Source organism: Schistocerca serialis, chromosome 3, assembly GCF_023864345.2.
Source record: "Schistocerca serialis cubense isolate TAMUIC-IGC-003099 chromosome 3, iqSchSeri2.2, whole genome shotgun sequence".
NCBI lineage: Eukaryota > Metazoa > Arthropoda > Insecta > Orthoptera > Acrididae > Schistocerca > Schistocerca serialis.
This window is the reverse complement of record NC_064640.1, coordinates 943,836,041-943,852,088: the sequence shown is the minus strand read 5'-3', so window position 1 is coordinate 943,852,088 and position 16,048 is coordinate 943,836,041. Positions and strand designations below refer to the sequence as shown.

Here is a 16,048-nt window from a genome sequence, read left to right as displayed (position 1 = left end):
AGTAGTTATTAAAATTATTACATATAGTATCTGGGTTCTTTATAATGTTACCATCATGTCTTATGCTGAGTGGTTCCATGTTCATCTTGTTGCTAATTTACTTAAGAGAATGCTGTGGTTCACATACTCATTGGCTGTTGACAGTTCACAGAAAATACCAGTAGCCTCTAATTTGTTATCTAATGAATGAAGTACGTTCTCACAGATGATATAAATAGCCTTCTCTATATCAAAGCCTTTAAGGAACCAAATTTGTGACTTGGACAACATATTATTTCCACTCAAATGCTTATGCAGATGTTTGAACACAAGCTTTTCAAATGTTTATGAAAAAACCAGCAAAACTGAAATTGGTCAATAGTTTTATGGCATCTCGTTATCCCCCTTCTTGTTGAGATATTTGACTTCAACATATTTTTTTCCAGTCTTGAATTGATTTGCTGGTAAGAGGTTGATTACACAAATAACCTTAGGTAGAACTCAACTTACATGAAGACTCTTTGATTTACTTCATTGATATGTTATCATAACCACTAGAACACTGATTTTAAGGATTTTTTGATGGATGCTACTTGTCTGGGAAGAGTGACTGTCATTTCCATTTTACTTGAGTTATCTGTAGAGACTGCTCTTAGATATTCCACTGCACTGTTTAGTGAACCTGATAATCCCAAGCTGTCAGTAAAAGAATCAAAGTTTACTTGTCTAAAAGGTTTGCAACAATACATGCACTTACTACCAATGTCACATTTATTTTTAGAGATATTTGTTTGTTTTCCTATCTGACCCCACTTGTCTCTGTCTCCAATATATCTCATATAGTTTTTATTTTTTTTGCCTGATGTAATAATTTTTTACTCATAATAAAACTGCTTAGATTCCTAGATTACTTGCTTCAATTTTTGCAGTATTCTTTGTAATGCATTACAATACTAACATCAGAGCTGTTACTAAATAGTAAATACAGTTTCCTTTTCATCACCCATGATACCTTTATTCTTTGTGTAATCCACAGTTTGTTTTTAGACTTCTGTTTGATATGAGTTACCTTTAGGGGAATACAATTGTCAAATGAGAAAGTAACTTTACTAATGAATGCTTTCTATTTTACATTTGACTCAGAAGTACTGTAAAACTCTATACAGTTCACGTCTACAAACAGTCTGCTAATATTATCAATTTTTGCCTGCTTTATTACCTTCCTATACTCAGATTTAATAGTTTTTATATCCTGGCAAGTTTCAACATTTAATGTAAGATGCTGCATGTCATGATCAGATAGCCCATTTACTATTGGTTTTGTAGAAGTATTGTAAAACTCTATACAGTTCATGTCTTCAAACAATCTCCTAAAATTATTTTTTTTCCCCTTCTTTATTACCCTCCTGTACTCAGATTTAATAGTTTTTATACCTTGACAAGTTTCAACATTTAATGTCAGATGCTGCATGTCATGATCAGATAGTCCATTTACTATTGGTTTTGTGATATGACTTTTATCCCTAGATTTGTCTACAAAGATATTATCAATAGCAGTCTCAGAGCATTTACATACCCCTGTGGCTAAGTTCACAGTAGGAATGAAATTGAATGACTGTGTTACTGATTGCAGTAATTGTCACTGATGCAGCTTTTCAATAAATCCACATTAAAATCACCAGTGACCCCTATTTCCTTGTTTTTCACTGTGAGACTGATAATGCGAAAAAGAGTCATTCAATAGAGTCCACAGACGCAACAGGCATTAGAGAAAATTGAATAATTTACGTAAGGTACACATGAAAGATTGCCCTATAGCAGCTTACTCATGAGAACTAATGAGGGAAAAGGAGGAGTTGTTACATATACTAAGATGGTACAAAAGTTCAAAAACATTGAGACAAGTAGATTTTGTATTGATCTGGACATAGAAGTATGTGCTTGTGAATTAACACTGCAAAATAGTTCACTTTTAATTGTAACTGTATATAGATTCCAACAAGGAAATTTGGAACTCTTTATGAGGGATCAGGATTCCTTAATGTGCTATCTGTCAGACAGCATTAAGCAGTTAATAGTCAGTGGTGACTTCAAAGTGGATTTTCTGAAGGATTATGACAGGAAAAACGTTCTGGAACCCTTATTTGGATCCTACAATTTGATATCATTAATTAATTTTCTAAAATGGGTGGATAAATACAGTAGGACTCTAATTTATAATCTTTTCTTTGATAAAGCTCAAAGCAAGAAAATAACTGTTTACCCAGTAACAAATTATCCCTCTGATCATGATGCACACTTAGGACAAATAACATAGAGCCTCACAGTATGGGCACTCCTCAGTGGAAATCAGGCAGAATAATTAATTTTTGTTTTTTGTTTAATTTATGTTTTGTATGAAGTGTTCTTCTGTATGGTGCTGAAATGTGGACTTTGGGGAAGAAAGACAGAGAAAGGCTGGAGGCTTTTGAGATGTGGATGGAAAGAATAAGTTGGATGGACAGAGTAAAAAATGAAGAGGTACTGAGAAGAGAGAAAAGACAGTTACCAGGTGTAATAAAAAGAAGGTAAAGAAATTGGATCGGGCATATATCAAGAAAGAATGATGGACTGGCAAAAGCATTTTAGAAGGTTATGTAGAAGGGAAAAGGAAGTGAGGAAGGAAGAGATTTCAGATACTGGATGATGTGATGCACAGTACAAAATACAGCAGTCTTATGAAGGAAGCAATGGCTCACAAAAAATGAAGAGGCAGAGGGCCTGCTAATATAGCAGAAAACTGATGATGATGATGAATTAATGACTCCAGGAGAAATGTTTTTAACAATAGTTTACAGGAGATGACCTAGGATGAAATTTACAATGAATCAAATGCTAACATAAAATTTAATCTAGTCCATGATATATTCATATTAATGTATGAAAATAGTTTTCTGTGTAAGCTAATCAGAAGGGACACTAAACAGCAATGTAAAAAACATGTATCACTAGAGGGGTTAAAGCATCTTGTAAAAGAGAAATTGAAATGTATCTCTTAGCAAGAACCAGTAGTTGCACACCACAAAAACTAATTAGAATTACTAAGAAATATTATTAAAAAATGAAGAAAGATGCACATGTCAGAAATCAGTAACTCCAACAACAGACTTAAGACTATATGCAATGTAGTGAAATGAGAGACAGGCAACCAGCCACAGAACAAGATAACATCACTATTGAACTGAATGGAAGGCTATAAATGATGAATCACAGATAGTAAATGTATTTAGTAATCATTTCTTAAGTATAATATAAAACACAGCAACAAGCAGTTCAAGAGAAAAATCACAACAGTATGATGAAAAAATAACTCTCATAAAAGTCAATCATATGAATGTATCACCAAATTCTCCTTTTGAAATTAAGAAAATTATAAATCCTATCAAAAACAAAAGCTCATCTGGCTTTGATGGTGTTTCCAGTAGAGTATTAAAGATTTGTTTCCATATAATAATGCCAGTTTTATCAGAAAAATGTAACGCATCAGTAACACAAGGCATTTTTCCAGAGACTGAAATATGTCATTGTTAAACCACTCTTTAAGAAAAGTGATAAGAGAGATGTAAATAACTATTAATCTGTTCCACTACTGATATTGTTTTCCAAAATTTTGAGAAGGTGGTGTATTGTAGTATAGTATCTCACTTTAGCAACAATAATAACCTCAACAAATCACAGTTCGGTTTTCAGAAGTGATGCTCTCCCAAGAATTCCATTTACATGGTCACCCACCAAATTTTACAAGCATTAAATAATTAAATAGTGCTGGTTGGTATCTTCTGTGACCTATCTAAGGCATTTGATGTGTGAAACACAGAATTTTTACAGCTAAATTGAAGTTTTATGGGATTGACAGTATAACCAATAGATAATGTCATATCTAACCAAAGGAATGAAGAAAGTTGAACTTACTAATTTAAACAACATAGTCTGAGGACATAAATCTGACTGGAAAGAACTCATGTATGAGGTTCTCCAAGGTTCAATCTAAGGTCCACTATTCTTCCTCAGATATGTAAACACTCTTCCATCTACTGTGCAACAAGCAGAACTAGTTCTTACTCCAGATTACACTAGTACTGTAATAAACCATAGCATAAATACAGAAACACAAGAAATAGTAAACAAATTTTTTAAAAGTATCATTGATTGGCTTTCTGCAAATGGTCTCACTTTCAATATCAAAAGGATACAACATATTCAGTTCTGCGCATCTAGGGGTACTATACCAATGATACATGGCAAGGAAATAATAAATAGGGTGGAAACTTCTGAATTCTTGGGTATTCATATTTATTAGAATTTAAGTTGGAAAAAACACATTTTGGAACTCCTAAAACAACTTAGTAAAGGCACATTTGCACTTAGAATCATTGCAAATCTTGAGGAGAGACAAATCAGTAAGTTGACATAATTTGTACATTTTCATTCAGTAATACCATGTGGCCTAATGTTCTGGGATAATTCCTCTTTAAGAAAGACAGTCTTCATTGTGCAAAAACATGCTGTACAAGTAATATATGATGCTCATCCAGGATCGTCTTGTAGGTATCTATTTAAGGACTTGGGCGTTCTGACTAGTGCTTTGCTATACATTTATTCTGTCATGAAGTCTGTTATAAATAATCCACAACAGATCAAAAGTAACACTCATGTACGTAATTACAGCACAGGAACAAAAAAATGACATTATGACATAAATTAAGTTTGTCATTAGCACAAAAAGGGGTGCATAATGATGCAACAAACATTTTTGATCGCTTACCAGCCATATAAAAGTGTCTGACAGACAGCAAAGAAAAATTTGAAAACAAACTGAGAAAGTGTCACAGTGACAACATCATCTAATCTGTAGAAGAATTACTGTAATGTGGGCAGGAATTACCAACTGACATCTTGTATATCTTTCTTCTTTTTGGAAAAGAAAGCAATTTCAAACTGTTGAGAATATAACCGTATGTACAAATTAATTTCTGATGTGAATATAAAATAAATCATTCTACATCACTATGATCTATTGTGCCAAACGATCCATGGAACATGAAACTAACAAACTAACAAAAGAGTGCCTTTCTCAGGCTATGACACTGGCACATCCACTGCCCCCTGCAAATTTTCCATCACCTAATATGTGAGTGATTCGGAAATTGGAATGGTTCTCGGACCATTGGTAGCAGAAACATGACAACAACTATGCTTCTCCAAAAAGTTGGCTGACTCCCAGAGTGAGTGGTTGGCTTATGTTAGGGAGGTGTATGAAACAGTACAGAATTTTAAAGATGATGTGAACAGTGGGCCTCTGACCATCTACACTGATCATTGGCCTTTGACAGATATGATACAGAATCCTTGTATATATTCTCAGTTCAAATATAATAAATTTTCTTGAGGCCAATCGCATATGTTCATGAATCAGCGTGGTTTTAGAAAGTGTCACTCATGCAAAACTCAGCTTGCCCTTTTCTCACACAATATACTACAAATTACAGATGAAGGGCAACAGAAATATACCATATTTCTAGATTTCCGGAAAGTGTTTGACATGATGCTCCACTGCAAGCTGTTAAAGAAGATAGAAGCATATAGAGTAGGTTCACAGATATGTTAGCGGCTTAAAGAATTCTTAAGTTATAGAACCCAGTATGTTGTCCTAGATGAAGAGTGTTCATAAGAGACAAGGGTTGAAGTGTCCCGGCTTGGGGCACTTTCACAGTAAGTCAGCTGATTACACTAAAAAATCAATTTATTGAGACAGTCAGTTTATGTCCACAAATATAAGTTCTGCAATCTGTTAGCAGTTCAAAACAACTAAGAAGAGCCCTTCTTAAAAATAAAGGAATGACTTCTTTGACAACTTAAAATACATGAAAAACAACACAAGTAAATCTGTGTGTGAGACTATCTTCTGCAAAGTTCTCATGCAAACAATACAGATTATCTTCTTAGATGTCAACAGTAGGCAGAGAATTAAATCCCATCTCATGAGCAGTGCAAGGAGTTCCAGCATTAGAGTCCATGACCAGACCAGCAGGTCATGACGCGTTTTGGTCCCGGGTGGCAAGGGCAACATTGAGCGGCATGGTACTGGCAATCTTCTGATTCTACTGGTGGAGACAGAACTCCCTGATTCTAGCTGGACAAGGGCAGTTATATCAGGATGGTGGATGACTACCCGTCTGGGTCTAGTGATGTGAGCTAGGATTGGCAGAGGAAAATGGTGAGGCAGATGCAGCAAAATGTCTGTAGTTGTGGCAGCCTCTACTGTTCTTGCGCATGTCCTCTAAACTAGGCTGCTTCCTGCAGATCAGGCAAAGTTTGCCTGACTTTGGATGGTGTGCCTGTGGAGTTGGAGTGATGACCTACAAAGTGACGTATAATGAGTCACCCTCTCCCTAACATTACCTATTTTTATATAGTGATAACTGGTACCATGTATACTACCAATTCTTGCATAGGTTAAAATTATCTCAGCTGTTTCACTAAACGAATGCATATGATTTTGTACACGATGTATTATATTTCAGGCTAAAATGTATAAAAAAGAAATTAATGTGTTACAATTGATATGTACTAACAGTTAAAATTACTCTTCTTTTAAAAATAACTGAAATTACAAAACTTCTGGCATACTTAAAATTCATATTATTAATTGCACAATCTAATGCTAATTATTAAATTTGTTTCTGGATTTATTTATGAAGTAATCATATAATCTGGTAAAGATTCTTCTCCTGTCAAGAAAGTTTGTAAACTCTTTTGCTTTGTAAACTCTTTGGAAATTGTGAGTACCGCAGAATGTAAGTAGTGGTGGGCATGCCTCTGATGGAAGTAGACATTTTTCTAAACTAGTCAACAACAATGTAATTTTTGGTGTGATAAAAGTGAAAATTGTAGAGTTGTTGTGATTTAGAAGAATGGGATAAAAATAAAAGAAAATCATAGAAACAGGCAAATCTTTATCTGTTATTTCATCTGCAGGAACCCGATAAATCAAAATTTTCAGCAGCAAGAATGTATTCCTAGACAACAAGATTTTGAGACAGTAACAACAACAAAAAGATAAGCAAAAAAGTTCTTTTGTAATCTTACTCCTCTCAAAGTTTTCAAAATTTGTGCTAAGAATGAGAATTTTAATGGTGATGTGTGGGAGGGTAAGGTTACAGGTGCTACATTCCACGTTGGCTGCATTGCAGAAGACCCTGGAAACATGCCAAGGTTATCATCAGGAATGCCCCACTGAAGTGTGATATGACTTGCATCATTCTCTACATACATTAATGATTTGGCAGACAGGGTGGGCAGCAATCTGTGATTGTTTGGTGATGATGCTGTGGTGTACAGTAAGATGTCGAAGTTGTTGACTGTTGGAGGTACAAGATAACATAGACAAAATTTCTAGTTGGTGATGTGGATGGCAGCTAGCTTTAAATGTAGAAAAATGTAAGTTAAAATGCATGAGTAGGAGAAACAAACCTGTAACGTTCAGATACAGTGTTGGTAGTGTTTTGCTCAGTACAGTCACATCATTTAAATATGTGGTCGTAATGCTGCAAAGTGATATGAAATGGAAAGAGCATGTGAGGACTGTGATAGGAAAGATGAATGGTCAACTTTGGTTTATTGGTGGAATTCTGAGAAAGTACAGTTCATCCATAAAGGAGATCACATATAGATTGTGAGAGTGACCTATTCTTGAGTACTGCTCAAGTGTTTGGGATCCGTACCAGGTTGGGTTAAAGGAAGACATGCAAGCAGTTCAGAGGTGGGTTGCTAGGTTTGTTACAGGCAGGTATGGACAACGTGCAAGTGTTACAGAGATGCTTCAAGAACTCAAATGGGAACCCTGGAGGGAAGGTGACATTCTTTTTGAGGAACACTACTGAGAAAACTTACAAAACCAGCATTTGGAGCTGACTGCAAAACGATTCTGCTGCCTCCAACATACATTGCACATAAGGACCATGAAGATAAGATATGAGAAATTAGGGCTCATATGGAGGCATACAGAGAGTTGTTTTTTCCATTGTTCTGTTTGTGAGGAGAACAGGAAAGAAGATGACTAGTAGTGATATGGGGTACACTCTGCCATGTGCCATACAGTGAATTCTGGAGTATTGAAGTAGGTTTAGATTCTATTTGCATTCCAGCAAAAACTTTTTGCCTATGGAGCTTTCACCATTTAAATTATATTGTACAATTCACAACTTGTGCTCAACATCTTCATGGTGCTGACACTGCCATAGCAGATTATCTCTTTAGGACCAATGCACTCTCAGGAGATACTGATTATGACAAACTAATAGAAGAACAAGTACAGGGCATTCAATTTTGTGAATTCTTGCGTGACACCATAACCAGTTTGCACACGGAATGCCACACTGTTCCCATTCCCACGAAACAAGTACTGTGTGATGTTTCATAGGATCATCTTCAGCCACTAATACCTCTCAGCATGCAAAGACTCATCTTCAATAAACTACATAGGCCATCCTAACCAATAATAAAACTTGTAACACACTGCTTCATGTGGCCAAATGTCACAAAACATTGTAGAACTTGGATGCAGACATATGCTGCCTGCCAATGATCTAAAATAGGATGACATGTGCAACCACAATATGGTTATATACAGTTCCTAAGAGCAGTTGTCAGCATATCCACCTAGACCTTGTTGGGTCCCTCGCCCACCCAGGTTGTATTCATTATATGCTTTAAGCAATTAACTTTGGTAATCTGCTGGATTTTGGCCATATCAACATGTGATATCATTGCATAATGTATGGCAAAAGGATCTATCAATTTATGGGTTTGAACTTCTGGTTGTTCCTCCACAGTTATGACCAATCAAGGTGAACAATCTGAATCAGCACTTTCACTGAACTCTACCACTTGTGTGGTGTTCAGTGCTTCCAAGTCACAGCTTACCACCCTCAAAGTAATAGAGCACTGGAGTTCTGTCATTGCACACTAAAAACAGCCCTCATGTGTCATGGAGGAAGTGGCTGGAAGCCCTACCATGTGTGCTTTATTAATTTGTTTTGAGTATAAAAAAGACCGCCACGTGTCTATAGTGGAAATCCTTTACTGGCAGACTTCACAGAGTCATCCCTACTACCAACAGAGAAAGAACTATTTCTGCTCATCTCCCTCCCTATGCACATGGCTCACATCAAGCCCTAAAGGACTGCAACTACATAATGCCGAAAGATGATACTATCCCCTAGCATTGCAACCAGAGTGATTAGATGGGACAGTAACATATTTGACATCAAACTGAAGGGGAAACTGATAACTGTTACCATCAATAGAATCAAGCCTGCATGGAACCTACAGGATACGTCTGAGGTGACAGTAAATAGCACCACCTCCAGGAATGACATTAGTCACACTGGTCATGATGGCAAGATAGTTATAGTACAAGTAGACATCCAACAGTGTCAACCTGAGGAGAACTCTGGTTGACTCGCTGATGGCCTTCTTGTAGTGGAAGGACAGCACTGCAAACAGTAGAGCAATGAAGTGACACCTCTGGGAATATACCCTTGCCATTACAAACTTCCACAGGAAGTTGACCCTGACACCATCTTTTCTCTGTTGTTAGTTAACAGAACACTCATGGTCACAGCAGCTAAGAAACAAGCACAGCCTGATACCTTGCAAATCAAACAGGATACACCTGTAGCCACAATTTCCTCACCTCCACCAATCATGGCTGCCCCCCCCCCCCCCCCACACCATTATTGATCAGTAATCCTGCTACAGATGGCCACATCAACTTCCCCTTCACTTCATTCACTCTACTGACCAGTAGCAATCACATCTAGCTTCATCCACTTGTCGTGCTAAAAAATGGTCCAGCTGTGCCTGACATAGGTAACCTGCCACAATACAGCTGGTCATGCATGCCTATAAAAAGAGGAGGTCAGTGACAGTGTCACACACGCTCCAGTGCTCCACATAACCAGGGGTGGGGTCTCTCTAGTGATTCAGCAGCAACGGCATCAGCTAACATAGGGAAAACTCTCTGGTTAGTGGCACAGTGGTTCCATAGGACTACCTCTGGAGTCAGTTCATTTTTAACCTTGGTAATATGTGCACACATTTTGTGTACTGCTGTCAAACAACACATGTGGTCTCAGGCATCTTACGTGGAGTACCCTCACCTGGGTCCTTTCCACAAGTATCAATGTAACTGAGTCATTTGATCACCCAGATAAAACACTTTTGTGATGTTGCATAGATGGGCCATAATTAAACAACTTTAATTTGTAGAGCACATGCCAAATAACTTGGTCCATGCACAGAAACACATTCTCATCCTGAGCACTGTGTGAGTATATCCTTTTGTGCTGAAGGATTGAAACCCTGGCTGCCTGACACTTGCTGTACTGTGTGCTTTGTCCATTAGTGGCTCTCGGCTCTGAGCACTATGGGACTTAACATCTATGGTCATCAGTCCCCTAGAACTTAGAACTACTTAAACCTTACTAACCTAAGGACATCACACAACACCCAGTCATCACGAGGCAGAGAAAATCTCTGACCCCGCAGGGAATCGAACCAGGGAACCCGGGCGCGGGAAGTGAGAACTCTACCGCCCGACCACGAGCTGCGGACTTGTCCATTAGTAGCAGCAACCTCAATTGTTTCTTATTTTTTTCTGTTTCTTGGTGGTATAGACACATACTACTGATTTTGAACAGCTGTATTTCAATATTAAGAAAAGGACAGTGATCAGTCACAAAATCCATTGTTATTGAAGGAGATCTAGATTTTGGTTATTACATAGTCATCAACAGTGCAGTTACCAACAGATGACATAGGTCCCAATGTGTCAGATTATAACCTTTAATAAATGACAGAGGCATGCATGTCATTTATTAGTGTTTATATTCCAACATATTGGGGCCTATTTCACCTGTTGGCAACTGCACCAATGATGAATAAGAATAGTCAAAATCTAGATCTGCTTCAAGAAATGATAGGTTTTGTCACTGATTGCTATGTTTTTCTTAATACTGAAATTCTAATGGCTGCTGCACAAAAAGGGTTCTAATGGATTCCAGTTTTGTCAAACATCTGTATTTGTCAAATTAATAGTCACTTAGTTACACTGACATAACTTGTTCTTACAATCAGTTTCAGTCTTATTAGCTGTATCTTAGAAGTTGCGTGAGATCAGCATATGTTTCAGCAACCACACTGCACTTGCCCTACTGTGCAGTGGCCCCACCATTACAGCTGTTACCTCCCATGCCACACTGTTCATACATGTAGGGAGCAAGATTTTTTGTGCACACTCTAAAACAGTAACACTGGAAATTAAAATTTTATTTTTGATAAAATCATAATTATCTAGCTGAGGCAATGTGATAGACTGATGATAATGATGTGGTAGATTTGAGAAAAGAAAGTTGCTGCAAGAGTTGTGGGGACAATATTTGCCACCTATTAATAGCATTTATTTAAATTTTATATAGTATTTTACATGGTGGTGATCTGTGGTTAGCACACAAGTGTACTTATTTTATTTTTTTATAATTTTAAAATACATATATTAAGTACCATACATAGTCAACATACCTGATAGATTTCAACTAGTTGTGGAGAGTCATGCCAGAGAGAATCTGATAAACCACACTCATTTTTCAAGTTGCTGCTTTCAACAAGATTTTCATTACCACATAAATAATGTGGTAGGGGTAAAGGAGAATCCTGAGGTCTGTGTAAAGTTGTCCTCAGAGAGCTACCAACACAAGAGAAAACTGTCTCCCGTCCAGAAAGAGTAGGATCTGCGAACAAAAATTCTTGTGAGAATAAATCCAGAATCCAGACTCTTTGGCTTCAGATAATCATGAGTATACATAAAGGTACATGATGAATTAAGATATTGAAACCACAGTTATATAAACTAAACGTTTGCTAATGAAGTAATAAATGCTACCTTTTGGGTTTAATTCTCTTCAGCATACAGTTATGCAATCAGTTCATCACAGATTACGAGTTAGCTTCTCCTTGAGCTAAAAATTAGTTTAATAATAATAATCATTAATTATGTGACATGCAGATAGCATTTTCTTATTTAACTTGTCAACTTCTGCATACCACTCACCGAGAAGCACAAAATGAGTCATGACCTCTTCAAAGTATGTGATGGTGTAATTTTCATAACACTGATCAACAATTCGTTTAAGTAACTGGTTAAGGAAACAACTGATAGAAATTATTCCCTGAGTGTAAATGTTTATGATTTGTCTGAAATCACAGACAAGATAATCTGTCATAGGCAAGGTGAAGCACACTAAATGAATAATAAGCTATCCCTCTCTACTAAGAGCAGTATTCTGGGAAATGTTCACATGACACTATGCCTTTAGGAAATTTAATATAATCCTTTTGAGTTATTTGATAGAGAAATGTAAGAACATCTGAATTTAAAGAAAAAGTGCTTGGCAGATTGCTCATGATTGTAAAAGTCAACTATCAGTGGTAGGAAGTACTTTGGAGCCAAATCTAGAACATACAATCTCCATAAATATCTTCAGAAGTTTCAGGGACTAAGGTCAAATGAAATTTTAGCTTGTGTTCTATTTTTTCAGTAGGTTCTCCAAAGAAGGATCAGTAATCTTTCCTTTTTTAGTGATTACTCATGTTGGATCGGCACTTCAAGAACACAGATAGTTACAACTGGGTTAATCACAACCATCTTAAAGTATTTGTTACACTCCAGCTACAAATGTTTTTTTCAATCATCAGGGTTGGAAACATTGATTATAACAGACTTGTAGCAGTCATTGTGACATCTCATTTCAATGGAGAATCTTACTTTGATATGCTTTTGATGTATTTACTTCATAATTTGTAGCTACTGACTATATGTTCTCCTTGTGCTGCTAGGAAACATATGGTATTAGGATAATGGAAATGTACTGCAGTTCAGCTTGATTTTGTGAGTATGTCTGAACAATGGTAAGTATTTGGTAGGCACAGCATTGTTTGTAGTATGATCAGTGTGATCACCTATTTCAATGCCTAAACGTTTCTGTTTGGGGGGATGGGAAAGAGGTGAGGTGCATCTTGTTTGCCAGCTGATGCACCAAGTATCAAATGAAATAGATATATTGTCAAACAACAATCATTTTGTGAGATTAATTATCTTCTGAGACTGTAGCAGAGGTTCTAATTTACTTCATTTGTAATTGCACAAAAAATGGTTCAAATGGCTCTGAGCACTATAGGACTTAACATCTGAGGTCATCAGTCCCCTAGAACTTAGAACTACTTAAACCAAACTAACCTAAGGACATCACACACATCCATGCCAAAGGCAGGATTCGAACCTGCGACCGTAGTGGTCGCACGGTTCCAGACTGAAGCACCTAGAACCGCTCTGCCACACCGGCCGGCTGTAATTGCACAACTGATAGTGAAATTATATCATGGAAAATGAAGCCTACAAAACACTCAAACTTAACGGACATCAAAAACACAGTCTTGTGTGAAAATGATTAGAAGTGCAGAAAGAGATCATTTGCATGGGCTGAAGAGTAACTTTGGAGCCACTGAGTTGTGTATTTATATCAAAGGGCTATAGAAGAGCAGTCTATCAACATTAAAGGGTACATGTAAGATTGTTTGGATTCTTTGACAGCAGACTTTAAAGGTGCAGAGTCTGAATAGGCTGAAAGGTCAGCCTTTATGAGTTTAGTTTGTTGTTTCATGAAACTATGGACCTGAGTTATAAAAGCACAGGATTAAGTGCTTTGATTTTAACAATAATTTTTATGATTAAAACATAATTTATTCTTGTGGGAAAGTCTACAAAAACATTGAAAAACAAAAGATGGCAATTCACTCCTTACCTCTCCATCAGTTTTCTTCTTTTTACATGCTTGCTAGTGACTTTCTTCCCACATTGAGAACACATTTTTCAGTAACAAACTGCATTTATGTATTTTTCACAGGTATTATCTTCTTTAGAAAATGAAATGTAAATCCCCTTCCTTTTTCAAGCAATTTATTTCCCACTGTCATCATAAAGTCAAGTAGGCATACATTTTACCCTGTGTTTCCTTGATGTGAAATAAAGCTGTTTACACTGTGTATAATTAATAAATGGATCAAAGTTTCATTTACCACTTCAAAGTCTTTAAGACAAATGGCTAACAGCTGTAAATCTAATTTGCTTTGTCAATACCAGTGTCATAGATACTATAGTCAATAATCAAATCTAGTTTCACAATTTTTGTTATCCATCCTTTTGTCTTTATTGGAACTGAAATAGTTATTGCTTTTCTAGATTTATTTAGCAGTTATTGGTGAGATATCCCTATCTTCATCCTCAGGCTCTTAATCCACATTTGTATTATACTCATTCAGACTAATTAGTCTAAAAAATGTAGTGTCTACATATTGTGTTCTCATAGTGTTCAGGAGATTATGGCCACTCATATATTTTTTCTCATTTTTCTTAAGACCTTTATCCAGTTTAGTTCCCAATAACTTCTTATGTGCTATCTTTTTCTCTTCTTCTACATATTCTATGGTCTCATTCCACATCAGCTTTGTTTTCCTTAAAATTTAGGTAATATATTTTACCAAGCACATCAAAAATTACTCAGCTGATTTGTTTGTATTATTTGCATAGCCATCCTGACTTCTACTCAATAAAATTGTGACTGAACAGTCCATGAGTGCACTGCCAGTTCATAATGTGCAACAAGCTCAGTATTTTGGTGATCAGACATATTGCCATCTTCAGATGTGCTCACAAACTGAGCTCCTGGGAGCACGTTGCTGATTTATATCCTGTTTCCCACCAGCCATTCTCTATGCAATCTGTGCCTGTGGGCATTGGTGTCAGTATCTGTGGTAGCATAGGTGTAGTTATTCTGTCATCCCTGGCCACTGGATCATTGTGTTTGCTGTGTCATCTTAATTAGACCCAGTGCTGGTTCCCAAGTCTTGCTGAGATTGTAGCAGCAGTCTTTGTTGATGAGATTGATGAGATGGACCCTGGTGTGAATGTCAATGGCCTCTCAAATGATATGGTCCCAGTAGTTTGAAGGCTGTGCTACAATTCTGATACATTCATATTCCATTGTATGTTTTCAAGACAAACAGTGCTCTGTGACTATTGACTTGTTGGGCTGCAATAGTAGAGTGTACCACAGGTGTTCTCAGCATTGATCTTCAATAGATCACACTGTTTCTCCAATGTGTGTCTTGCTACATTGGCATGGAATCTGATTTACCCTGGTCTTCTATAAGCTGAGATCATCTTTCACACTCCTCAATAATGTCCGTGATTACTGAATGGGCAAAAGCCAGATTTTACTCAGTGCTTTTCAGTGTGTATCTGATTCTTCCAGACAGTGTATTGTATAAAGGCAGTGGCCACGTTTTCCTCTGTGACTTTTTCCATCTCCACAGATTATACTGTAGTGGCGGGGCAGAGTAATCTGAGTAATTCTGAGTACTCATTTTTTTAAACACAGTTTTCAGGTGGTCTAGTTCTTAGAGTGCACTCTCTATATCTGAGATGGTTTGTGCCCTGTGCACGTGTTTTTAATAGCCCATTCCTGTGTGCAGGGTAGCAGTGGCTGTATGCATGCAAATACAGGTCAGTGTGGGTTTTCTTCCAATATGCACAGTGCCCAAGGGTACCACTAGCTCTTCTCTTGAACATGGCATCCAGGAACGGTTGTCTTCCTTCTGCTTCAGTCTCCAGAGTGAATTTGATGCTGGGATGTATGGAGTTCATATGTGCAAGAAAGTCAAGGAGTCTGTCCTTTCCATGGGGCCAGATGACAAACGTGGCATTCAAATAATGCAAAAAGCAAGCGTGTTTCCATTTGGGTGACATCAGGGCTTCTTCCTGCCTTGGGAAGTGAGAGGGAACACTTTACTTGCCAGAGCATTGAGTACAACTTTCATGAACTATTTAAACCAGATTTACCTCTGGCCAATCATTTTAACCTCTGGATGTGGGACAGGATTGGTGTTGTTACCTGGGTGGCAGTTGATTCTG

General features: G+C 37.1%; 1 protein-coding gene across 1 annotated transcript in view; it reads right to left on the bottom strand.

The window, feature by feature from the left end:
- The window catches only part of LOC126471289 (glutamate receptor-interacting protein 1), a 445,652-nt gene that overhangs the window by 46,580 nt on the left and 383,024 nt on the right, over window positions 1–16,048 (bottom strand). Inside the window, exon 15 of the mRNA XM_050099408.1 lies at window positions 11,602–11,810. Within this exon, the coding sequence (XP_049955365.1) occupies window positions 11,602–11,810 (209 nt within the window). The remainder of the gene's footprint in view (window positions 1–11,601; window positions 11,811–16,048) is intronic.